The sequence below is a fragment of the Schistocerca americana genome, chromosome 5, assembly GCF_021461395.2.
Source record: "Schistocerca americana isolate TAMUIC-IGC-003095 chromosome 5, iqSchAmer2.1, whole genome shotgun sequence".
Taxonomy (NCBI): Eukaryota; Metazoa; Arthropoda; class Insecta; order Orthoptera; family Acrididae; genus Schistocerca; species Schistocerca americana.
In genome coordinates, this window is record NC_060123.1 from 404,458,877 (window position 1) to 404,484,346 (window position 25,470).

Consider the following 25,470-nt stretch of genomic DNA (forward strand, 5'->3'; position numbering starts at 1 on the left):
ACGTAATACTGACAACCACTGTGTAATGAACACAGGCATAGACAGCAGTTAAAGCAGCTCATAGCTACCTAAATGTGATCTGATCTAAATATCACAGTGTACGTTATATTACCAATTGCGGTAAAGAACCCTGTAGAGACGTGTGAAACAATATAGGGTAATTCAAATTAATATAGTGATTTCAGACGGTAATAATTATATCATGCATAGCGATATATAGATAAGAATTACAGACAAGGTAGAGGAAAGTTCAAGATTTCGGTCATCTCGCAAGTGCCGTGAATCGAAAGCAGTCCGGGATTCGAAAATTTTAAAATCAACAGTTTCTAAACCGTTGGAACACTCGTACTTGACATAACGACGCTGCCTTCTGCTCTTGTCCGCTTGTCATCCATGGATTTCTTTTAATTTGGTTACGTGAAAGATCCAGCTTTGTGATTCCTTTACCGAAAACAATTCCACAACTCAAAAAGCGTATTTCTGATGCGTTCGCTTCCATATGACTTCGCACATGATTACGAATACATTACGTGAATTGGATTAACGCTTAGATGTTGCTTGTGTGACCTAGGGGTGTGAGTCGTGGAACACCTCTGAAGTACGTGAAACAAAACGAACATGCTTATCTTATGGATGTATTGCTATGCAGTAAGTAGTTACAGCCGTTCGCAACTGCTATTTTCATTTTGAACTGCCCTGTAAAATTAAATGAAGGCAAACCATCATGGTTGAGACTTTACTGCGAGATGACTATGACGTCGGTGAATACTTTTAAAACCGGACGTAATAATCGGAAGGATAACATCAACTTTTTTCGAATCCATTAACTTAAAACCGATGTGAAATAACGGTTAGAAGTTCCGAACATTCCATGTCAAAAGCCAGAAGCCGCTGGCACCGTGGCCGTTCTATTGCATGAGATTCCATTCCGGTAATATTCGACTATGGATGGTTCGAGTTATGGACGCCAGATGTTGGCAAATTCCTTTCCGATAACACTCTGGAACGCACGACATGGAACAGGAGTTGCACGAGACTTAATGCTCCGGCAGAATTTCTGGTATGTGGCGTAATAGATAGGCGCGTGGAAGCTTATGAGGTGCTATGCTGAATGTCTACGTACCTCCCGCGCGCATCTCACCCCACCCCCACCCACCCACCCACCCACACACACACACACACACACACACACACACACACAGAGAGAGAGAGAGAGAGAGAGAGAATCATTTCGTGTGTAGAATAGTCGCCTGACTACTTCATCATTACTCTTCTGCAAGCGCTTCATATAATCGCACACGTATTAGTTGCGTTTTGAATTTCAATTTCGTTTTGGCAGAACTATATTCATTCAGATTCTTCCTTCTACGTTATACCACTGACGTCACACTAACAGTGAATTCCTTTGAAACGAGCGCGCTTTTCATTCCTCTACAAGAAAACCTGTCGTCTTCCGACAAATGATCAGCGACGCTCTTCCAGAATGAATCGGTAAGCAACGGAGTTACGCTGTAATGAGATTTCCTGTCAGATTAAAATGGGAGGAAAGAAGGAAGGAAGATTAGGGTTTAGTGTCCAGTCCATGACGAGGTCATTAAGACGGAGCACAAACATCATCGCATGATTAGAAATAGTAAGAATTATTTTAAGAAAGAAGTTAGTAGTGTCCCATCGTCATGACAATTCTATCCCCACTCCACCCGAGCATCAGAACATAGTAGTAACCACTATGGCTTATTGGTAGTTAAACACAGTTCGACACAAACACTGGGCATAATACTTTGTTGGTACAACGTCTCATCCATATTTAGAATTAAACAAATAAATTGAATATGTCATTCAGCTCGTTTGGCGTTAGTCTTCTTTATAAATTATTCCAACACCTCCATACACATTCATTATTAAAAATTGAAAAATTTACTCGTGCTGCATTCAGTTTAGCATATTTGTAATCCACTGCACTTTCCTCCGAAAAACTTTCAATATTTCAGCTAAGTTCTGGAGACATTACCACAATTGGGAGACATCGACACAATCGGGGACTGCAGCAACCTTATCTGCCTTAAGGACTGCTATATTTATGAGATTTTCTTTCCTTCTACTTTTTAAGTTATCTGTACACCATGCGCGCGGGGTTGCTTGAATTCACAAACCATCCAGTAAGTACTTTATAGCATGTCCTCTAGCTATCTGGAAAGTTAATGTACAGTCAACATTAATCAGTAGATGTTAACTAGCGTAGGTGCAAATTTTAACCGCCTTAAGCAATACATCTATCAGACACTTGAAACGTTTAAATGCTTACGATCATCTTAAATTTACCTAAGATATTTGTAGAAGCAAAAATTCTGAAGACTCAAAATATGTATCACCTGTATTCTTTTTTGCTTAAATTAAGTAGTTTCGCAATGTTAGTCTAGAAGCGAAGTAGCAAAGGCATCCAGTATTCTATGGCCTGTCCTCCATCGCTTTCGCGCGAGCGGAAATAGGTGTTATGGAAGAGTCGTAAATGAAAATGAGGCTCCGGTTGTAAGCAAGGCACGTCCTGCGACTGCGGGCCTTGCTGGCTTGCAGAATGCGCTTCTAAAATAAATCGACGGCAAAGGAAGAAGGCAGAAACAAGAGAAAAACTGTAAGTACGTCAGGAGAATATGTATACCCCGCTCACGCGCCAGCTAGGAGTACAAAGTTTCTTTCAGATAACTTAATACCACAAGTACTGCAGCACGCTGTTCGCAATAGAACGAGCCAGTGGCTGCCAACTTGCTTGCTGAAATTTAGAAACACCCAGACGCACACTGATCCGGAGAGAACCCTATCAGATTGTTATACTTTGTCACTAGGAGAGATAACTGCAATGGTCAACGGTTAGTTTATTGCTTCCTTGTTTAACAGGCTTACGACGAAAGGCCCTACTCTCAAATATGAAAAAAGTTCATGTTTCAACTCTTTACTGCTAATACTGTCAACTTTACACCATATATGTAATCTAGAGGTTTTGCGACTCGTAATAACAGCGGAATAAAATTTACGTTATATGTAAACTCTCTAGCGCTCCAGAAATAAGAGACTCTTTGGTGTATAGTGGACAGAGAAAAGAAAATATACAGAATATACAGTGCATTGTACAAGCAAACTGTTAGCAACGAGGATCAGAAAGAACAACGAGAAGTATACAGAAATAGTTTTGTGGTTATCAATTTTGTGTCATGTAAGTAACTAATAATCGGATAGGCCTAAACTGGTAGTACTTACGGATAAAGCAACATTTCCAGTGTCACGGGTAAACATTATACATTAACGTTTCATTTCTGAGCAATTTTTTGATTGAATGGAGAATATGGAAGACATAAAACGAAAAATAATACAGCATTACCCACTGAAGTTTCGTTGGTTTGATTATTGGAAACAAGCTTTTAAGATATCCTGTGTTACGTTCTATTATTTTCTTTGACTATGTGAATGCTGAAGAGACAGGCAAGTGCATTCCAGTTGTTAAGAATACGGAGTGAAATATCACTCACTTACACAACCTCACTTTCTTCTGCTCAGGGCATCACTTAGGAAAAATATATCACGAAAGCGGTTGTTGTGATTACAGAAAAAAGTAACGAAAAAAGCAATTTATAGCCGTTTCGCAGGCCTTCCTTAAATTGAATCAAAACTGAACTGTAGTATTCATATTAACATTGGTTTCCTTTTTTATATTAGCATTGCCTAATACCTAAAAACGATTAAACGCCACTAATTCGTAGAAGGAAAACTGTAGTTAGTGCTTACATTGTCTGCGTGTTTTAAAACAAGTTTTGAGCATGATGTATAGTAACTTTAATTATGGTACTGCGTTCTTTAAATGCAAGCACTACACTTATTGACAATATGTGGAGGCATCATTCTGTTTCAAGAACGAAGTTTCGATCTCTCTTTTACGTGATCGAGTACTACGATGATCTTGGCCTGATTCAGACTAGGTCGATGTAAAGAACGATGCGAAAAGTCATAGGCTTGTCTGACTGGTACAGAAATTTTGAACTTAACAGGCAGGCATACGTACACAGCGCGCGAGAACCCGTTTAGCAACTCAACGAAACAGAGGATGGATATACGAAAACCAAGAATCGGTTGTCGGCGCAGAAACCACGAATATTCAACTGTCCACCAAATATCGACAACGCATGTAATAGCCCGCAGAAACTGTAGCCCAATTATTCATATACACCACGCTCAATTTGAGAGAGCAGTGAAATTACACGTACGTTAACTCTGAATGATACAATGTACTATTCCTTCATGATGGAGAAATTTTTATCACTGAAGATTAACAAAAACATTATCTAACGTGCTTGCACCTAATGAAGTCACAGACTTCTAAATGTGCTGATCTTAATAAATAAAATCTAACTTGAAGTTACTGACTCTAAAGTTTCCCTCTGTGGAGGCACCAGCAATGCAAAAATATGACGTATCATACTTATTAATACATCTTGATTAAACATTTTTATTCTCTTAGACGTCATTGTCTCCAAGCCAATGATCACGTCGCCCTGCTTTAATGCTGTTCGCACACGGAAATTGGATGTGGCCTACAATATACTCCGCAAACATTGTCGGCCAATGCTGTCAGGCGATGTTGATGACAATACATTTATGGGCCAGAACTGTTTACACGGGTCATAGCATTGCTGCGGAATGGACGAAAGTGATCTCGTGGAAATGAGTGCGGCTCTACTGTTTATTGCACCCCACAAGGAAAGAAGTTACCAAGATAACTGTCTGAGGGAGATATTTGGAAACTGCAGACCATACTTTAAATCCACACGCACACTTCTGTTTACATGTTAACATCTTTAATGTTACCATAAGTTTTGCAGATTATAACCCGTTGTACATTTACACGACGTAATTCGCAAGAAAATACAGGAAATAAATTATACAACTTGACAATGAATAACCTTAAGGCATTTATCATGCCTATGGTTTTACTGCCATGTTTTGCAGTGGCGTCCATCTGCGCCTGCCTGTTACACCTCCTCAAAAAAATATACACTCTTTTGTCAAAAAAAATTCGAACTATTTTCTCTGTGACCTTGTGGCAAGACGGAATGCAATGAGGAGTCCTTCGCTACTTTACATGCATCTCCCTCCAATACCTGAAGAGACAAATTCGATCCTAAAATTTGTTTTTCATTGTCACAGAAAACTATTTCTGCTATCTGAATGCTGTTTACCGTTGCTTTCGATATACATGCTAAATTGTCGTCGATCGTGTAATTCTGAGTTCGGTTAATCGACAAACTCCTTCTCATTGAGACTGTTCACTCGCTGAAAGTGCCACACGGTAAACTTCACATATTTCAATGAGAGGAATGTTTATTTCAGATAGTGCACGGGAATCGTATCGAAATTTATCTTTCCTTCTAATGCGATGCAGCCTTATTTTGCACATTCCCGCAATGTGTTCGCCTTGTGGAATCGGAGAAACTTAGTACCAGGTGGGACTGACGGATTACATCGAAAAAGTACAAAGAAGGGCAGCTCGTCTTGTATTATAGCGAAATAGGGGAGATGATATGTGAATAGGGGTGGCAATCATTAAAACAAAGGCGTTTTTCATTGCGACGGGATTTTTCTCATGAAATTTCAATCACCAGTTTTCTCCTCCGATTACGAAAACACCTACATAGGAAGAAATGATCATCACGATAAAATAAGAGAAATCAGGGCTCGCACGAAAAATTTAAGTGCTCGTTTTTCCCGCGTGCCGTTTGAGGGTGGAACGGTAGAGAGACAGCTTGAAGGTGGTTAATTGAACACTTTGCCAGGCACTTTATTGTGAATAGCAGAGTAATCATGTAGATGTAGATGTAGATCCTCTGCTCTCGAACAGCAGTTTATTCGCTTTTCTCCACTGCGGGAAAGTTGATACGTATCGTTAGATTCTTAATTTAACATAAAATGAATGTGTGTTGTACACGATCCTGTGTCTAAGATAACCGCTAATTAGATCAGTTCTCCCACTTACCATCGCCGTGTGAGGTGGAGCAGTGGTTTGCGCATTGGACTCGCATTCGGGAGTACGATCGTTCAAACCTGCATCAGGCCATCCTGATTTTGGTTTTCCATAAATCGCTTGAAGGGAATGTTGGGATGGTTTCTTTCAAAGTGCACGGCCGACTTCCTTCCCTAATCCGTCCTCTCCCCCAAATCAACCAACCAACCACTTACTCTCATTCACTACATTAGTCCAAAATGGCTGCTTTGTACCATGTGATGTTCAACTGGCCAATGGTAGCGTTCAGTTGTCTGCTATCATAAAAGGTTGTCGCTACTTTTTTTTTTATTCAGAGCTTTACTTGACTTCGCACTGCAGCGTTGTCGGCAGGAGAAAGAGGAAGCAAGGGTGAGGGTGAGAGGCAACCGTTTACAGATGACGGCATAGGCAAATATGGCCCAGCCATACTAAATATTCTCCACTCCTGAGACGTCGGCGATACGTCTGCAGCAGGATGACCTATCCCCAATATTGCCGAGCCATACGGAAATATTGCCAAGTACTGTAGCAAAATCGCAGCTATGTTGACGACAATAGTATTGCGGCCACAAATTGCTGTAAAATTTCGCCTGTGTAGTCGCAGCTTAACGCATTCAGTATGGCATCACCTCTGGACATTTGTCGCCATATTATGGAAGTGGAAAAGTGGAGGGGTGGGAAATGAAAGAAAAGGAACTAATGATATCAGCTGCATCGGGACTGTATGTGGAATCAGCAGCGACGAGTGAAAATATGTACTGGACCGGGACTCGAACCCGAGATCTCCACCTTACCAGGCAGTTGGGTTAACCACTGCCGCGCGGGATTAGCCGAGCGGTCTGAGGCGCTGCAGTCACGGACTGTGCGGCTGGTCCCAGCGGAGGTTCGAGTCCTCCCTCGGGCATGGGTGTGTGTGTTTGTCCTTAGGATAATTTCTCGGGCATGGATGTATGTGTTTGTCCTAAGTATAATTTAGGTTAGGTAGAGTGTAAGCTTAGGGACTGATGACCTTAGCAGTTAAGTCCCATAAGATGTACACACATTTGAACATTTGGTTAACCACTGTTCACTCTGGGACAGTGCACCCCACACTCCCCATCCATGCCCTCCATGCTGATAATTTTAGAATCCCGCTGGAGGTCGAATGTAAATGCGCATCCGCACTGAAGGCTGTGGATTCATTGCCCATCGAGACGAATTAATTGTACATGAATGCGAGGTGTCTTTTTTTTTCATGTCCGCTGATTCCGCATAAGGCCCCAATGCAGCTAATATGATTTGTTCCTTCCCTTCCCTTTCTCCCCTATCCACCTTCAATTTACATAACATGTACCATGGATGCGGATTCTGCGTGCTTTCGGTTATGTACGAAAGAACAGGCATCACGCATTCATATATAACTTGTCCCCGTGTCATTACTAGTCCGTCTGTCGCGTGGCACCTCTGTGGTTCCCGGGTAGTGTCCGCCACAGCAGTCCGTCTGTCGCGTGACATATCTCGGTGGTTACTGGATAGTGGTCGCCACAGCAGCTGGCGCACACAGGAGTAGGCGTAGCGGGCGCCCACGCCGCGGAGCCTCCGGCCTCTGCTGTTGCGATGAATGCGGCCGGTCGTTGCCTCCGGCCAGCTTCCGGTAGGCGGAAAAATCTTCCCTTGCGGCAACTTCTGCTCTTCCTGCGCCGCTGCCCAATGTCAGCAACAAAGACCCCGTATTCTGCATTCGATTCGGAGACAGTATTTTGTATCACAGCAGAATGTACCAAACGTGTCATATTGTATCGCGTTAATTTTTAAGTCGATTAAAAGCCGCGCTCTCTGACCGCTAGATAGCGATAACATCTGTGACAACGATAAAAGACAGCGAGGCCACAGATGATTATTACTAAGCAATCCAGTGTGGACTAATTAACTCATACCTGTCTGTCTGTGTTGAGATCTGCAAGGGACTAGACGCTTGTGTAAAAAATGTTCGCACGTCATGTATTATTAACCTTGCGAATGCATTACGTAAACGTTGTGTGTTAAAATATATTCAGCACAGCTTTAAAAAGTTATTTGAATATTTATCAGTCCACGAAAATCCATCATAACGATGTTGGACTATCGTGAGGGCCAGCAAGGCACCAGCAACAATGCAGGGAAACACCAACGTGTCGCCGCAGCGTTGAAGAGGTATAAAAAAAAATTATTTCAAGGAGGGACGTAACAACATTTTCTAATTTTTATATCTTATGTACTGATAACGAAATATTATCGTTCAATTTTTTCTTCATCAGCTACGGTGACTATTCGGATAGACAAAACCCCTTTTGACCGATAACATTTTCCAGAATAGTCTCAAAAATCATCTAACCCTTTAAATACTATTTCCCTTATCATTTCCAAATCCTTTTCCAAAAGTTTTCCTACAATTGTGAGAATTAATAATCGTACTATCGCCGTAGGACGAAATCTGCGTTCAATGCGTGAAATTTTGTTGATATTTAAAACCTGGCTACAAAAATGCGTATTTGTTTTATCATACACGTCTCGTTTTATTCAGATAAAACATCTACAGTGGTAGCACTTTAGTATGATTCCCGCTTACATATGGGCGTGTACCCTGCTTGCAGGTTTAACAAGTATTCCTCCGTTTCCGTACAGTTTTCGTTGGCCTAATTTCACGTTGGCGCGCAGTAATACGCATTTATTGACACGAAATACGACAATATATTTTACCACAAATGTTTTATTTACGATTGCCTGATAAACGTACACACTTTTTCTGTTTTCTACATTTTCACTGCACAAGATACATAATGATGGTAGTAGGTAGCACTATAATGGTTGGAAGGCAAATTCGCTAACATACACTGAGATGACAAGAAGTCATTGGATACTTCCTAACAGCGTGTCGGACATCTTTTCGCCTGATGTAGTGCAGGAACTCGACGTAGCATAGACTCAAAGTCGTTGGAAGTCCCCTGCAGAAATATTGATCCACGCTGTCTCTATAGCCGCCCATAATTACGAAAGATTACGAAAGTGTTGCAGGTGCAAGATTTTGTGCACGGACTGACCACTCGATTATGTCCATAAAAGTTCGATGGGATTCATGTCGGGCGATCTGGGTGGCCAAATCACTCACTGGAACTCTACAGAATGTTCGCCAAACCAATCGCGAACGCTTGTGGACCGGTGACATGGTGTAGTGTCATCCATGAATTGCTGCAACTGCTCCCCAAGTACCCGAACAGACCAGTAGAGCCAGTCCGTATCATGAAAACACAGCCCATAGTATTATGCAGCCATCATCAACTCGCGCAGTGCCGTCTTGACAACTTGGATCCATGGGTTCGTGGGGTCTGCATCACACTCGGACCCTATTATCAGCTCTTAACAAATGAAATCGTGACTCACCTGACCAGGCCACGGTTTTCCAGTCGTCTAGTCACCAACCGATGTGTTCATGTGGCCATCAGAAGCATTGCAGGCGATGTCGTGCTGTTAGCAAAGGCACTCGCTTCGTTCGCTGCCATATTTCACTAATGCGAGTTTTCGCCGCACTATCCTAACAGCTACGTCCAACATTGGATTTCTGCGTTTAGTTCACGCAGTGTTGCTTGCCTGTTAGCACTGACAACTCTACGCAAACAACGGCACTGCTCTCGGTCGTCACGCGCAGATCGTTGGCCACCGCTTTGTACTTGGTGAGGGGTAATATCTGAAATTCGGTATTCTCGGCACACTATTGACACTGTCGATCTCGGAAGACTGAATCCCCTAACGATTACCGAACTGGAATGTCCCATGCGTCTAGCTCCAACTACCGTTCCGGTTTCAGTCCGTTTTAATTCCCGCTGTGCGGCCACTGTCACACCGGAAACCTTTTACATAGGTCACTGTGCACAAATGACAGCTTCGCCAATTCACTGGCCTTTTATACCTAGTGTACGCAATACTACCGTCATCTGTATATGAGCATATCGCTATCCAATGACTCTTGTTACCTCAGAGTACCGAGATAGTTCATCTAGACCAAGAATAGAAAATATAGACGATTTTTGCCTGTTATACATATCGATACTGCCACGATATTGGTCGTTGGAATTCCCAAACTATCGAGGATGTTTAATATCAAGTTTAAATTTTTGGATAATTCTGCATTCCCTATTGCAATTTTTCGTTTATTATATTAATTTTGGAGTTATATTAACATGCTATGCCGAGTGACAATTGCAGATGCGTTGACTCCGTCTGCTCTAGTCACTGCTAGGATCACTGGTTAAAGATTAGGAGCGAGTCTCCAGAGAAGAAAATGGAATGTTTCAATGGATATTTTGTGGGATATCGGACCTCATCCCAAATAATAGAAGTGGAATCTTGTGTCAGTTACCAGTATTACTTTACTTTGAAGCATTACGCTTAGGCATAGACAGTCAGGGAATGTTTGTACGTAGAAGGAACAGGTCGAAATAGTCTTCAAATCGACAGGGGATTGCACTTCATCGCAGCATAGCCAATTAGAGATAAGTATTATTTTGTAAATTATTAACAACAAACCTTCCTCGTGAATCGGTCAACCTATTACTGAAAACCAGATCAAAATCCCTACACTAGGTCTTGAGATTTTTGAACGATTAAGAACGCAATCAAAGTGTGTAATGGAAAAAAATTTTATGGTGTTATTATAAGAAATAACCAATTTTCGAATTTTTTCCCTTTACTTGTACTGCTTCTTGCCAAATTTCATATTACAGGTCATCGGGAAGTATCCTACAGATTTTGTTGAGATTAAATTTCGTACGCCCCCGGGAATGACGACGTTAATATGTTACATAAATTTTAACTTGATACATCTATCCGTTCCTGAGAAAATGGGGCCTTACCAATCGGAGACTGGTTGACGAACAACAAAGAGATATTTTAATGGTTCGGTTTTTATGTACTGAGGTACGGAATCCCTTTTAAAAAACAAAGAAAAAAGGAAAAAAAGGGGCTTTTAACTTGGCTAGCATAAAGGCATGAGGTAATACTAGTTGTGACTACCTGTGCCAGCCCAGCATTGCACTCTTTCGGCAGAGATGCCACAGATCACCCAAATGGTTCAAATGGCTCTGAGCACTACAGGACTTAACTTCTGAGGTTATCAGTCCCCTAGAACTTAGAACTAGAACAGACTGTAGCGCCTAGAACCGCTCGGCCACCCCGGCCGGCCACCATATATCCTTAACAGAGCAGACACTCTTCCGAATCCCAAGATCTGTGAAGACTCGTGGTCGTCCAACCATTTAGAGCCTAGTGGTAGTTTCACTGCCTTTCTACTTCTTTCCATAGATGCTCACGACAGTAGACGTGGTCGTTCGATCAGCTTCGCTATTTTCGAGGTACTCTTTCACATGCTGTACGTAATAACTAAAAATGGTTCAAACTGCTCTGAGCACTATGGGACTTAACTACTGTGGTCATCAGTCCCCTAGAACTTAGAACTACTTAAACCTAACTAACCTAATGACATCACACACATCCATGCCCGAGGCAGGATTCGAACCTGCGACCGTAGCAGTCGCGCGGTTCCGGACTGCGCGCCTAGAACCGCTAGACCACCGCGGCCGGCACGTAATAACAATCTGCCCTTTCTCATATTCGCGTATCTCAATGGATTTTCCCATTTGCAGCCCATATTTTCGCTAAGATGATCCCTCGTCCATGCCTGCTCCGCTTACATATTTGTTACCGCGTCACGTGGCCGCTAAGCCACGAGGCGGGAACCAGCGTCGCCGTGGGTAGTGGTCACAATGTTTTGGCTAATCAGTGTATCCGTAAGTCAGGTGCAATTCAAAGCCTTTCAAACTACAGTAAACGTCAAATTCTAAAGACATTCTTTATTATTAGCCAGTGAAAGTTCTACAAGTAACTTACCGCTGAACAGGTTTCGTAAGTGACCGACAACTAGTCTCCTACTATACATCGACGATTTTTAAAAAAAAGCAATGGAGGGGAGGGATTATCAAATATTAGCCGGCGAGAGATCAAATTATGCGAACAAATATGCAAATTTAAATGCTGTTTTGTGTATTCTGAATCAGAGGCTAACAATAATTATCCTTGTCAACAAAGACGTCGCCCACGCTCTCAAACCTCGTGATGGTTTCCTTTCTATCAACAATGAGGTCACAGCAGCATCCAATGAAATTTCCCACGGGAACTTCTCTTGGCGACCTTCGCTTCGCTACCAGGGTAGCGCAACTTCCGCTGCATTTATCAGGAAGGCCGAACTAGAAAGCTTCCTGTTTTCGTGTTGGTGGTAAGGCCGGACGGTTATCTACAACATTACTCGTTAACTCTGGGCTATGAAAAGATAGATGATAGAGAGGGGGGGGTGGAGGGAGAGGGGAGTGTTTAACAGGACGAAAGTTTAAGGGAGTGCAGGTGATGGTTCGCAGGCTATTCGTCATGAACAAGCAGTTCCTATTCACGGAAAAACAGAAATGTATTGTCTATGGGAGAAAATTACATTTTTATTTCCTTAAGACGCAATAAGAGAACAGTTTTATACTGTGACTACGTGTAATTGAAATAAAAAGAAGTGTGCGGCTTCTGCTCTGATTGTATTTGACCATTCACGAGGGCGGTTGGGGGGGGGGGGGAGGGGGAGGGGGAGCAATTCGTGAAGGATCACATCAAATCATTCAAAAGACGGATTATAAAAGAAACGCATGGGCTGAAGCTCGACTGCCGCCCAGTCTACTATAGCTCCTCCACAGAACTAGATAGCTGTGTAACAACACTCCCCACCGCCATGGGTCACAACCAGCCAGTAACACTGAAATTTAGCTATTGTGGAGGCCGCACAAGATTTGGTATCTCAACTGAATGCTTGCCAAACTAATCTCGGACACTAACGCCGTTGAGCGGGAGAATTTTCGGCAGATGAAATCCCCTGGCGTGAATCAATGCCTACGCTATTGAATGAAGAGGGTCATCTATATTGGTTTCACAGAACCTACCATGTATCCGTAGTGAACCAATAGTAAACCACAACATGATCCGTAAATCCATTATAGCCCCCAACACGCTCCTCATGTTTTCACCTACATTAAATGCTCCTACTAGACGGTAGTCCATGTGCTGTGTTCTTTCATCTACACCTATATGATGATCTGCAGTTCACACTCAATGACTTGGATAAGGTTTATAGAACCACTTTCAGATTATTTATCGACCGTTTCATTCTTGAATAGCACGTAGGAGACACGAATCTCTGTCGGCCGTGGTGGCCAAGCGGTTAAAGGCGCAACAGTCTGGAACCGCGCGACCGCTACGGTCGCAGGTTCGAATCCTGCCTCGGGCATGGATGTGTGTGATGTCCTTAGGTTAGTTAGGTTTAAGTAGTTCTAAGTTCTAGGGGACTGATGACCTTGGAAGTTAAGTCCCATAGTGTTCAGAGCCATTTGAACACGAATTTCTGAATCTTTTTGGCGAGTTCTGATTTCTCTTATGTTATTCCGACTGTTATTTCTCGCTAGGTAAGTGGGAGTCAACTAATTATCTTTGCGCATTCGGAGGTGAACGTTGGTGATTGATAAGGACCCATATCGCGCAGAAGCGCCCCGGAAGAAGAAAGAAAATGGTAGTGTGAGTGTCTCTTGACTGGTCGAATCTTCTAATTGTTCTTCTAATAAAACGCAGTCTTTGGGTCGTCTTCCTCACAACATTTTGTATGTGATGGTTCCAAATTAAGTTGCTCGTAACTGTAATCCATAGGTATTTAACTGAATCGAGCAATCTTTAAATTAGTGCGATTTATCGCGTAACCGAAGTTTAAAGAATTCCTTTTAGTGCTAATGTGGAGAACTTCACACATTTTATTGGTTACAGTCAATTGCCACCACACGGATAGCTTGTCTAAATCATTTTGCAAATCGTTTTGATCTTCTGATGACTTTAATACACAGTGAACGACAGCATATCCTGCAAACAATGTCAGTGAGCTACTCAGATTTTCTTCTAAATCTTTAAGATTATAAAAGGCAGGAGGACTATATCATTCCTGTTTCATTCGATGACACCGACAAGTACCACGAACTGTCACCTTTCCGAAAGGAAAACGCAAATCCAATCGTAACTGACATCCAAGAGCACGCAATTCGATTGGAAGCCCCATGTGATGAACCGTCACGAAAGCCATCTGGAAATCTAGAATAATGGAATGATATATACACTCCTGGAAGTTGAAATAAGAACACCGTGAATTCATTGTCCCAGGAAGGGGAAACTTTATTGACACATTCCTGGGGTCAGATACATCACATGATCACAATGACAGAACCACAGGCACATAGACACAGGCAACAGAGCATGCACAATGTCGGCACTAGTACAGTGTATATCCACCTTTCGCAGCAATGCAGGCTGCTATTCTCCCATGGAGACGATCGTAGAGATGCTGGATGTAGTCCTGTGGAACGGCTTGCCATGCCATTTCCACCTGGCGCCTCAGTTGGACCAGCGTTCGTGCTGGACGTGCAGACCGCGTGAGACGACGCTTCATCCAGTCCCAAACATGCTCAATGGGGGACAGATCCGGAGATCTTGCTGGCCAGGGTAGTTGACTTACACCTTCTAGAGCACGTTGGGTGGCACGGGATACATGCGGACGTGCATTGTCCTGTTGGAACAGCAAGTTCCCTTGCCGGTCTAGGAATGGTAGAACGATGGGTTCGATGACGGTTTGGATGTACCGTCCACTATTCAGTGTCCCCTCGACGATCACCAGTGGTGTACGGCCAGTGTAGGAGATCGCTCCCCACACCATGATGCCGGGTGTTGGCCCTGTGTGCCTCGGTCGTATGCAGTCCTGATTGTGGCGCTCACCTGCACGGCGCCAAACACGCATACGACCATCATTGGCACCAAGGCAGAAGCGACTCTCATCGCTGAAGACGACACGTCTCCATTCGTCCCTCCATTCACGCCTGTCGCGACACCACTGGAGGCGGGCTGCACGATGTTGGGGCGTGAGCGGAAGACGGCCTAACGGTGTGCGGGACCGTAGCCCAGCTTCATGGAGACGGTTGCGAATGGTCCTCGCCGATACCCCAGGAGCAACAGTGTCCCTAATTTGCTGGGAAGTGGCGGTGCGGTCCCCTACGGCACTGCGTAGGATCCTACGGTCTTGGCGTGCATCCGTGCGTCGCTGCGGTCCGGTCCCAGGTCGACGGGCACGTGCACCTTCCGCCGACCACTGGCGACAACATCGATGTACTGTGGAGACCTCACGCCCCACGTGTTGAGCAATTCGGCGGTACGTCCACCCGGCCTCCCGCATGCCCACTATACGCCCTCGCTCAAAGTCCGTCAACTGCACATACGGCTCACGTCCACGCTGTCGCGGCATGCTACCAGTGTTAAAGACTGCGATGGAGCTCCGTATGCCACGGCAAACTGGCTGACACTGACGGCAGCGGTGCATAAATGCTGCGCAGCTAGCGCCATTCGACGGCCAACACCGCGGTTCCTGGTGTGTCCGCTGTGCCGTGCGTGTGATCATTGCTTGTACAGCCCTCTCGCAGTGTCCGGAGCAAGTATGGTGGGTCTGACACACCGGTGTCAATGTGTTCTTTTTTCCATTTCCAGGAGTGTAGATCGTACGTAAAATATACCCGTGGCGGTTGATATGCTTTACACAAAACCAGAAACACTCTGGATTCTCTGCCAGATTTCTGAGACAGAATTTGGCTGTGAAAACTATTAAAAGTACCTCGCACTGAAGTCTGTGTTAAATTTCGAGTCTGTGTAAAACACAGGCAATCTTGGAGATTTTTTTTGTTTGTTTTAAATTTGGCATGTTGCATCCTTCAACTGTGTTGTGGCCTGTGTTGTGTACCATGAGGCATCAATTCCGTCTCCTGTCATCTTATTTGGTATGAATCTCTCAACTGCCCTACATACTATTTCTTTAAATGTATGGCACTTCTGGCCTACGATTACATTTTTAATTTAAAGGCGCCTCGGAAATTTTTATCTGATTTTTTTTGACATGTTATCAGTTTATTTTTGGTGGATTTGGATCTTACAGTATTCAGTTTCATTACAAAGACCTTGTTGTCACTAATCCGTCATTCTGCTTAGTATTGTTTATTGGTAAGAGGTCTAATGCGTTATAGCAATCACATTGTTTGTGGGCTTCTAAACTAACTGCTTAAAATAATTTACCGAGAAAGCATTTAGCACAATGTGGGATGATATTAGATGCCTAGCACTGGCTTTAAACACAAATTTTTGCAACTTATCGAGGACGATTGAAGTCACCAACTATTACTATATGAATCGGTTACCTATTCAAAATTAGACTGGCATTTTCCTTCAACCTTAGCCGCGGATCGGTAAAAGGAACCAATTATTAATTTATTCTGTTATGAAGTACAACCTCTACCCACATTAACTAACAGTAACTATCTGATTCAATTTCACTACAAGGCCGACTACTTTTAACAGCAATAAACACACCACCTTACACTGAATTTAATCTATCCTTATCAGAGACCGTTACCCAAGGATTTCTACTAGCCCTCGTCTTTTTACCTACTTGATCCTCTGCTGCCTTCACTACTACATCCCTCAAAGCTACCCATTCTTCTTCTACTGTATTTATTTCCCCCATTCCTGTCAATTGCTCCCTTATGCTCTCCCTGAATCTCTGTACAACCTCTGGTTCTTTTAGTTTATCCAGGTCCCATCTCCTTAAATTCCCACCTTTTTGCAGTTTCTTCAGTTTTAATCTACAGGTCATAACCAATAGATTGTGGTCAGAGTCCACATCTGCCCCTGGAAATGTCTTACAATTTAAAACCTGGTTCCTAAATCTCTGTCTTACCATTATATAATCTATCTGATACCTTTTAGTATCTCCAGGCATGGAGATACTAAAGATATTCAATGGAAGTGAAACATGGACGATAAATAGTTTGGACAAGAAGAGAATAGAAGCTTTCGAAATGTGGTGCTACAGAAGAATGCTGAAGATTAGATGGGTAGATCACATAACTAATGAGGAAGTATTGAATAGGATTGGGGAGAAGAGAACTTTGTGGCACAGCTTGACCAGAAGAAGGGATCGGTTGGTAGGACATGTTCTGAGGCATCAAGGGATCACCAATTTAGTATTGGAGGGCAGCGCGGAGGGTAAAAATCGTAGAGGGAGACCAAGAGATGAATACACTAAGCAGATTCAGAAGGATGTAGGTTGCAGTAGGTACTGGGAGATGAAAAAGCTTGCACAGGATAGAGTAGCATGGAGAGCTGCATCAAACCAGTCTCAGGACTGAAGACCACAACAACAACAATCAGAGACCGTTATGTCCTAAGTAAAAACTTCTGATGAGCTTATCTCCGGCTTTAGCCAGCTTTCAGTACATGTAGCAAAATCTGCTTCAGTGCTATTAGTGCATGGAACTCTGGCTCTTTGCCAACACAGCTACGGCAATTTACAACAGTAATACCTATGTTTCCCAGGTCTACATTTATCCTGTGTTTTACCTGTACCTTCCGAAACAGTCCGGTCCACTCCACACTGCCCTTCCTAGTCGGGAAGCCGCGTCCGGTACGTAATGGACTTCTGATCTATTAAGCGGATCCCCACACTCCGCCATCATATGTGTAGGCTTACACAACGGCAGAACTGTCTGAGCCCCTAATTCAGACGCTGACCTCGGCTCTGTCTCAAAGGTTCGTAATCGATGCTCTCAGCTATGCCAAAGATTGTGAGCTTTGCCTTCGTCTCGCAAGCAAGACTGGCAGTCCTTACCTCTTCAGCTAGCCGCCAGAAACCAGAGAGTATCTATTCCGATCCAAAGAGAGATACATCCTGAGTCCCGGCATGAGCCACCACCTGCAGTTCGCTGCATTCTGTGTTCTTCATGGTATCTGGAAGGAGCCGTTCCACACGCGGGTCGACTTGCCCAGATATGCAAATAGAGTACATACTGGATTTCTTTCCCTATTTGGCAGCCATACCACTAAGGGGCTCCTGAGATTGGAGTTCACAACTACCAATAATCTCACCCTCTGTGAATGCCCACACCTTGCAAACCGAAAGGCTTCCACTGAAAAAGAGCAAACGACTGCAAGTGCCTCAGGATCTTTGTACGCCACAGAGAGCGCCTGAAACCAGTTTGTCAAACAAATCTAGGTGGTCTTGGTCCCCCAGAAAGCATTTCGCTGTCTCTCACACTTTGAAACGGCTTTCCACTCGGCCACAGTGCAGAGGTCAACCTCAATGTAGGCAATAACCTAGCCGATCACAGCAGTGCGCCGATGGGGGGACACGTGAAACGTGCTGGGCGTCCCTTCGGATCCCCAAGTCTACACCCCCACAGTGATGTCCGTTGGCAACAGCTGGGTGACAGCCAGCACAGCATGGAGATGTCAGCGGAAGGTCTCCAACACCGCATCCGAACACAACACTCTCTCAATCCTTCTCATAACCGAAGACAGTGGAAACCTACACTCTACAAACAAGAGAGAAATTTAATAGTAAACTACAAAAGCACACAGGTTAAACTAAATAAAAATTCCCTTCTTCTTAGAAGCTTGGTATATAATGAACAGGGAATGATATACTCTCCAGGTGTTGCACAAACAGAAGTTGGTGCCTGAATCAATGAAACCCATTCCTGCCACTCATTTGGTTTGGCACTGACAGCTATTGTGTGAATTTTTTGTGCTGTTTTACCACACTGTTTTCGTTAACGTTGTCTATTTTGGATGCTTATTAAACTCTGCGATCGTTTTCTCATAATCGAGCTTATTAAAGGTAGAGTACAATTACACAGTTTCCAGGAAGTTTAGTTTTTCTTTCAGTATTATTTTTGGGGGTGTAGTTCTGCGGCTAAGTAGGTGGCAGCTCCTTTATGTTAGGTTCATGCACTGAGATGACAAAAAGTCATGGAATAGTGATATGCTCATATACAGAAGGCGATATTATCGCGTACACAAAGTATAAAAGAGCAGCGCATTGGCGGAGTTGTCATTTGTACGCTGGTGATTCACGTGAAAAGGTTTCCAGCGTGATTATGGCTGCACGACGGGAACTAAAAGACTCTGAACGCGGATCGGTAGTTGGAGCTAGACGAACGGAACATCCCATTTCGGAAATCGTTAGGGAATTCAATATTCCGAGATTCACAATGTGAAGAGTGTGCCAAGAATACCAAATTTCAGGCATTGCCTCCCACCTTCGCTAACAGCACGACATCGCCTGCAGTGCCTCTCCCGGACTCTTGAATCATATTGGTTGGACCCTAGACGACTGGAAAACAATGGCCTGGTCAGATGAGTCCCGAATTCAGTTGGTAAGAACTGATGGTTGGGATCGAGAGTGGTGCAGATCCCACCAAGCCATGGACCCAATATGTCAACAGGGCATCGTAAAAGTTGGTGGTGGTTCCGCAATGGTGTAGGTTGTGTTTACACGGAATAGAATAGGTCATCTGGTCAAACTAAACCGACCGCTGACTGGAAATTTTTGTATTCGGATACTCTGAGATCATTTGCAGCCATTCATGTATTTCACATTTCCAAACGTCACCTGGCCACTATTGTTCGTAATCGGTTTGAAGAACATTCAAGATTATTCGAGCGAATTATCTGGCCACTCAGGTCGCCCGACATGAATCCCGTCGAACATTTATGAGACACGAGAACGAAGTTTTTCGCGGCGGCACTTCTGTATAAAATATTCTCGGTATTCTTGCCGCGTCAGTTCTAGATAAAATCTCGAGCTTTCGACACGTTGGTATATAGAGCCAAAACTGTTTCTGACGAGGACCACTTAAGGTTCGAGATTAATCACCTAAAGAACGTGTTCCGAAAGAACGGCTATAGTGCACGCGATATAAAGGCAGCGTTCTCCAAAAGAAGGAAACGTGATAATGCTGCAACCTCACAGGATGAAACACCGATTGCGGTTCTTCCTTTTTGTGGCGCAATTTCCAGCAAAATAGGAAGAGTCCTGCGTAGACGTGGTATTAGACCGATTTTTCGTCCTCCTAAGAAAATTAAGGAGATGATGCGCCCTGTTAAGGACAATCTCGACCTCAGGGTCCCCGGTGTTTATAATATACCCTGTGAGTGTGGAAGCAATTATATAGGTCAGACTATTCGTACCGTTTCCGACCGCTGTGCAGAACACCAACGCCACATTAAAAATAGAGAGCTTGAGAAATCGGCAATTGCGGAGCACAGCCTCACGAACAAACACAAAATATTGTTCGATGAAACTAAAATTCTGTCCCATGCCTCCACGTACTGGGATTCTGTTATTAAGGAGGCTGTTGAAATCAGAATGAGCCAAAATAACTTTAACCGCGATAGCGGATACCATCTGAGCTGTGCGTGGAAACGAGCGCTTGATGCAGAGAAGCAGCAGAGACGTTCCTTCCAAGGTGTACGTTTAAACGGAAGCGGTGGCGCCACCGGCGCACACAGTGACACCGTCTGAGACAGCAGCACGTAATCGCCGACCAATCAGAATCCGACCAATCAGAAGCCGTCTTCGGGCTATATAGAGGCTACCATAGCAGCAGTAGAGACAGTCAGCTCCTGACGATGACGATGGAGGTAATCGTCGAAAGCTCGAGATTTTATCTAGAACTGACGCGGCAAGAATACCGAGAATATTTTATACATTTATGAGACATAACAGAAGGTTCAGTTCGTGCACAAAGTCCTTCGCAGGCAACACTTCCGCAATAAAGGACTGCTATAGAAGGAGCATGGCTACTCTTTCTGCTGGACTTCCAGCGACTTTCTGAATCCATGCCACGTCGAGTTGGTGCACTTCGCCGGACAAAAGGAGGTATACCATGTCTTCTGTCATCTCAGCGTGTTGGGAAGAAAAAAAAGGTTCAAATGGCTCTGAGCACTATGGGACTCAACATCTTAGGTCATAAGTCCCCTAGAACTTAGAACTACTTAAACCAAACTAACTTTAGGACATCACACACACCCATGCCCGAGGCAGGATTCGAACCTGCGACCATAGCAGCCCCGCGGTTCCGGACTGCAGCGCCAGAACCACACGGCCACCGCGACCGGCTCAGTGTGTTGCCTTGTACATCACTTGTAATTTTCTCATGCTGTACTCCGGTGCCTTGATGAACAAGAGCACTCCCGTTGTAGTATCATTATACAGAAGTAGTCACATCGAGGGTACAGTACGTCAGGAAAAAGAACAGGAACCTGTGTTTTATTTTTAGTAGATGCAGAGTACGGGGAATGACCTGCGCGGAACGGCTTGGCTGATAACACACTTCCCGGACAGTGTTCGTCCGCAGCCAGAACCACAGTGGGCAAAAACTAGGCAGTTGCGTAGGATCCTTATCACACTTACAACGGTCGCCTCTAGCTACAAACAGGAAAACTGCAACAGCCGTCACGCCACGAGTCCACTCTCATAATACAAGCTGAGAATGGTGTTACTGCTCGATGACACCATAAACGACAGCGCACGGTCTTTTTGCTCCTGGGAATGTGTCACGAGAAAGTACTTCCTATATGTTCACGCGTCATTTGCGTTCCTGTAAGGTATTTTTCGCACGAGCTGCGTAGAAAACACCTCTGCCATTTTCTAGGTAGCCTGTTGTGGGGTTGTGTACCATTGCAGGCTACGGCGGGGACGAAGCCCCTCAGTCGTTTCTAGGTCCCCAGTTCCATACAATACAATACAACCTAAGATGAACTGTCCGACATGTTTCCCCTGAAGTATACGATATTCATACTTGTTTACATATGTGTCAAGATGCGAGTGCAAATTAACGCCGGCCGTGGTGACCGTGCGGTTCTAGGCGCTTCAGTCCGGAACCGCGTGTCTGCTACGGTCGCAGGTTCGAATCCTGCTTCGGGCATGGATGTGTGTGATGTGCTTAGGTTAGTTAGGTTTAAGTAGTTCTAATTTCTAGGGGGCTGATGACCTAAGATGTTAAGTCCCATAGTGCTCAGAGCCATTTGAACCATTTTTTGCAAATTAAATGCATTGAAGAATTCTTCTTAAATATGGGTTCTCCTCAGCTGTCAAGTACACTAACCAATGCTTGTTTTTAGCATGTTTACGTTTCCATGTGATCCTCAACGAAGAGACAAATGTCCCATACTCATACATTGCCGCAGTGACGACTAGCAACCAGGACACGGAGCTCCATTGTGTATTACTGTAGGTACATGCTATAAACATGAAACTAATTGTATAGAATTGCGTTTCTTCCCCCAGTCAAAAACTATACTGAAGGAGTTCGTCTCAAAATTTTTCCATTCCTGAGATATTTTCGCAATTGGCACACTTGAAAGCAATATTTATTGTGATTATTTATACGTGGTTGTCATAAACATATATGCACAAACTGAATAACACTTAATCCCATTTCTTACAGGACTACAGGTAATTAAGATATTTTCATAGTGGAGTGCCCATAGTGCACAGTAACATAATCTTGAGAGTTAGTTTTGGGTAATAGGCCTAAATGAACATACTTCTAGGTTTGAGTTCATGCATGGTCCAATTTCCCCTCTGTATAATGAACTGCCGCATTTCTTAAAGAACCTACTTAAGATTAAAAAATAAACACCACTTTTGGGAGTGCCTATACATGGACAAAAACTAATAGATAGGCACAATCATAACACACCTATTTGAAGACATTGGTATCAAATTCTACCACACTAGTTCCGAGCCTATATATTTTAGCCGTGTAATATTACATTTTAATTCTCCTATTAAATGAAAAGGGTATTCTAAGTATGTCTATACACATTACTGCTTGGCACACTTCATACATGTAGTACCAGAAATACTGTAAGACGTTACGTGAAAAGATTAGTGACCCATATGCTGAACACTGCCGAATCCTCACAGTTGGGGAAACATGGCGGACGGTTCCGCATATTACACTGAAGAGCCAAAGAAATTAGTACACCTGCCTAATATCGTGTAGGAAAACCGCGAGCTCACAGAAGTGCCGCACAACAACGTGGAATGGACTCGACTATTGTCTGAAGCAGGGCTGGAGGGAATTGGCACCTTGAATCCTGCAGTGCTGTCCACAAATCCGGAAGAGTACGAGGGGATGGAGATATGTTCAGAACAGCACGTTGCAAGGCATCCCAGATGTGTTCAGTAATGCTCATGTCTGGGGAGTTTGGGGGCCAGCAGAAGTGTTTAAACTCAGATGAGTGTTCCTGGAGCCACTCTGAAGCAATTCTGGACGTGTGGGGTATCGCACTGTCCTGCTGGAATTGCCCAAGTCCTTCGGAATGCGTGATCAGACAGGATGTCTACGTACGTGTTACCTGTCACAGTCGTATCTAGGCGTATCAGGTGTCCCACATCAATACAACACCACACGCTCCACACCATTGCAAACAGTCCCCTGCTGACATGCAGGGTCCGTGAATTCATGAGGTTGTCTCCATACTCGTAGACGTCCGTCCGCTCGATACAATTTGAAACGAGACTCATCCCACTAGGCACCATTTTTCCAGCCATCAACAGTCCAATGTCGGTGTTGACGGATAGACAAATGTAATGTATTGCGAATACATAGAAAGAAGGATCCTTTATTGTATGATTATATGATAGCGGAACAAACACTGGTAGCAGTTACTTCTGTAAAATATCTGGGAGTATGCGTACGGAACGATTTGAAGTGGAATGATCATATAAAATTAATTGGTGGTAAGGCGGGTGCCAGGTTGAGATTCATTGGGAGAGTCGTTAGAAAATGTAGTCCATCAACAAAGGAGGTGGGCCGGCAGGAGTGGCCGTGCGGTTCTAGGCGCTACAGTCTGGAGCCGAGCGACCGCTGCGGTCGCAGGTTCGAATCCTGTCTCGGGCATGGATGTGTGTGATGTCCTTAGGTTAGTTAGGTTTAATTAGTTCTAAGTTCTAGGCGAAGGATGACCTCAGAAGTTAAGTCGCATAGTGCTCAGAGCCATTTGAACCATTTTTGAACAAAGGAGGTGGCTTACAAAACAGTCGTTCGACCTATACTTGAGTATTGCTCATCAGTGTGTGATCCGTACCAGGTCGGGTTGACAGAGGAGATAGAGAAGATCCAAAGAAGAGCGGCGCGTTTCGTCACAGGGTTATTTGATAAGCGTGACAGCGTTACGGAGATGTTTAGCAAACTCAAGTGGCAGACTCTGCAAGAGAGGCGCTCTGCATCGCGGTGTAGCTTGCTATCCAGGATTCGAGAAGGTGCGTTTCTGGATTAGGTATCGAATATATTGCTTCCCCCTACTTATACCTCCCGAGCAGATCACGAATATAAAATTAGAGAAATTCGAGCGCGCACAGAGGCTTTCCGGCAGTCGTTCTTCCCGCGAACCATACGCGACTGGAACAGGAAAGGGAGGTAATGACAGTGGCACGTAAAGTGCCCTCCGCCACACACCGTTGGGTGGCTTGTGGAGTATAAATGTAGATGTAGATGTAGGCGAGGCGTAAAGCTTTGTGTCGTGTAGTCATCAAGGGTACACGAGCGTGTCTTCGGCTCCGAAACCCATATGGATGACGTTTCGTTGAAAGTTGCGCACGCAGACGCTTGTTGATGACCCAGCATTGAAATCTGCAGCAATTTGCGGCAGCGTTGCACTTCTGTCACGTTGAATAATTCTGTTCGGTCGCCGTTGGTCCCGTTCTTGCAGAATCTTTTTCCGGACGTAGCAATGTCGGAGATTTAATGTGTTACCGGATTCCTGATATTCGGAGTACGCTCGTGAAAGGGTCGTACGGGATAGTCCCCACTTCATCGCTGTCACGGAGATGCTGAGTCCCATCGCTCGTGCACCGACTATAGCACCACGTTTAAACTCAGTTGATTCTTGATAACCTGCCGCGGTAGCAGCAGTAACCGATCTAACAACAGCGCAGTATTTTTGCCTGTTTATATATCTCTGTATTTGAATACGGATGCCTATACCAGCTTCTTTGGCACTTCAGTGTTTACAGGAGCTCGAAGTTCGGAGATGATGTCACAGGGGCCGCGAGCTCATTTGTGATCCGTAGTACTCACCGGCTCGTGAACGGAGAGCGCCCTGCGCTTGCGCAGTCCGGCGTGGAGGCGGCGGAGCAGCGGCACGGAGCCGCCGCCGCGGCCGGGCGTGGAGCCGCCGCCCCCGGGAGTGGCCGCCTCCTCGGGCTCAGCGGCGCGCTGGCGCGCGTCCAGCCGCTCTGCGGACCGGCTCAGTGCCGACGCCATGTGCGCGTGCCGCGGCGCCGACGCCGCCTTCACCTGGACGGGCGTCGCCGGCGCCTCCAGCAGCCGCTCCTGCTGCCCGGACCCGGGCGACGTCGACGTCGGCGTCGTGAACGACGAGCAGCGCCTGCGCAGCCGCCGCCACCGCTGCGAGATGCTCTTGTTCCACAGCGCCAAGTCTGCAACAAAGAGCGCGCCACATGTCAG

General features: G+C 44.7%; 1 protein-coding gene across 1 annotated transcript in view; it reads right to left on the minus strand.

Moving 5' to 3' along the window:
* LOC124616402 overlaps positions 1-25,470 on the minus strand; it is a 627,981-nt gene that overhangs the window by 40,446 nt on the left and 562,065 nt on the right. Inside the window, exon 2 of the mRNA XM_047144706.1 lies at positions 25,081-25,442. Within this exon, the coding sequence (XP_047000662.1) occupies positions 25,081-25,442 (362 nt within the window). The remainder of the gene's footprint in view (positions 1-25,080; positions 25,443-25,470) is intronic.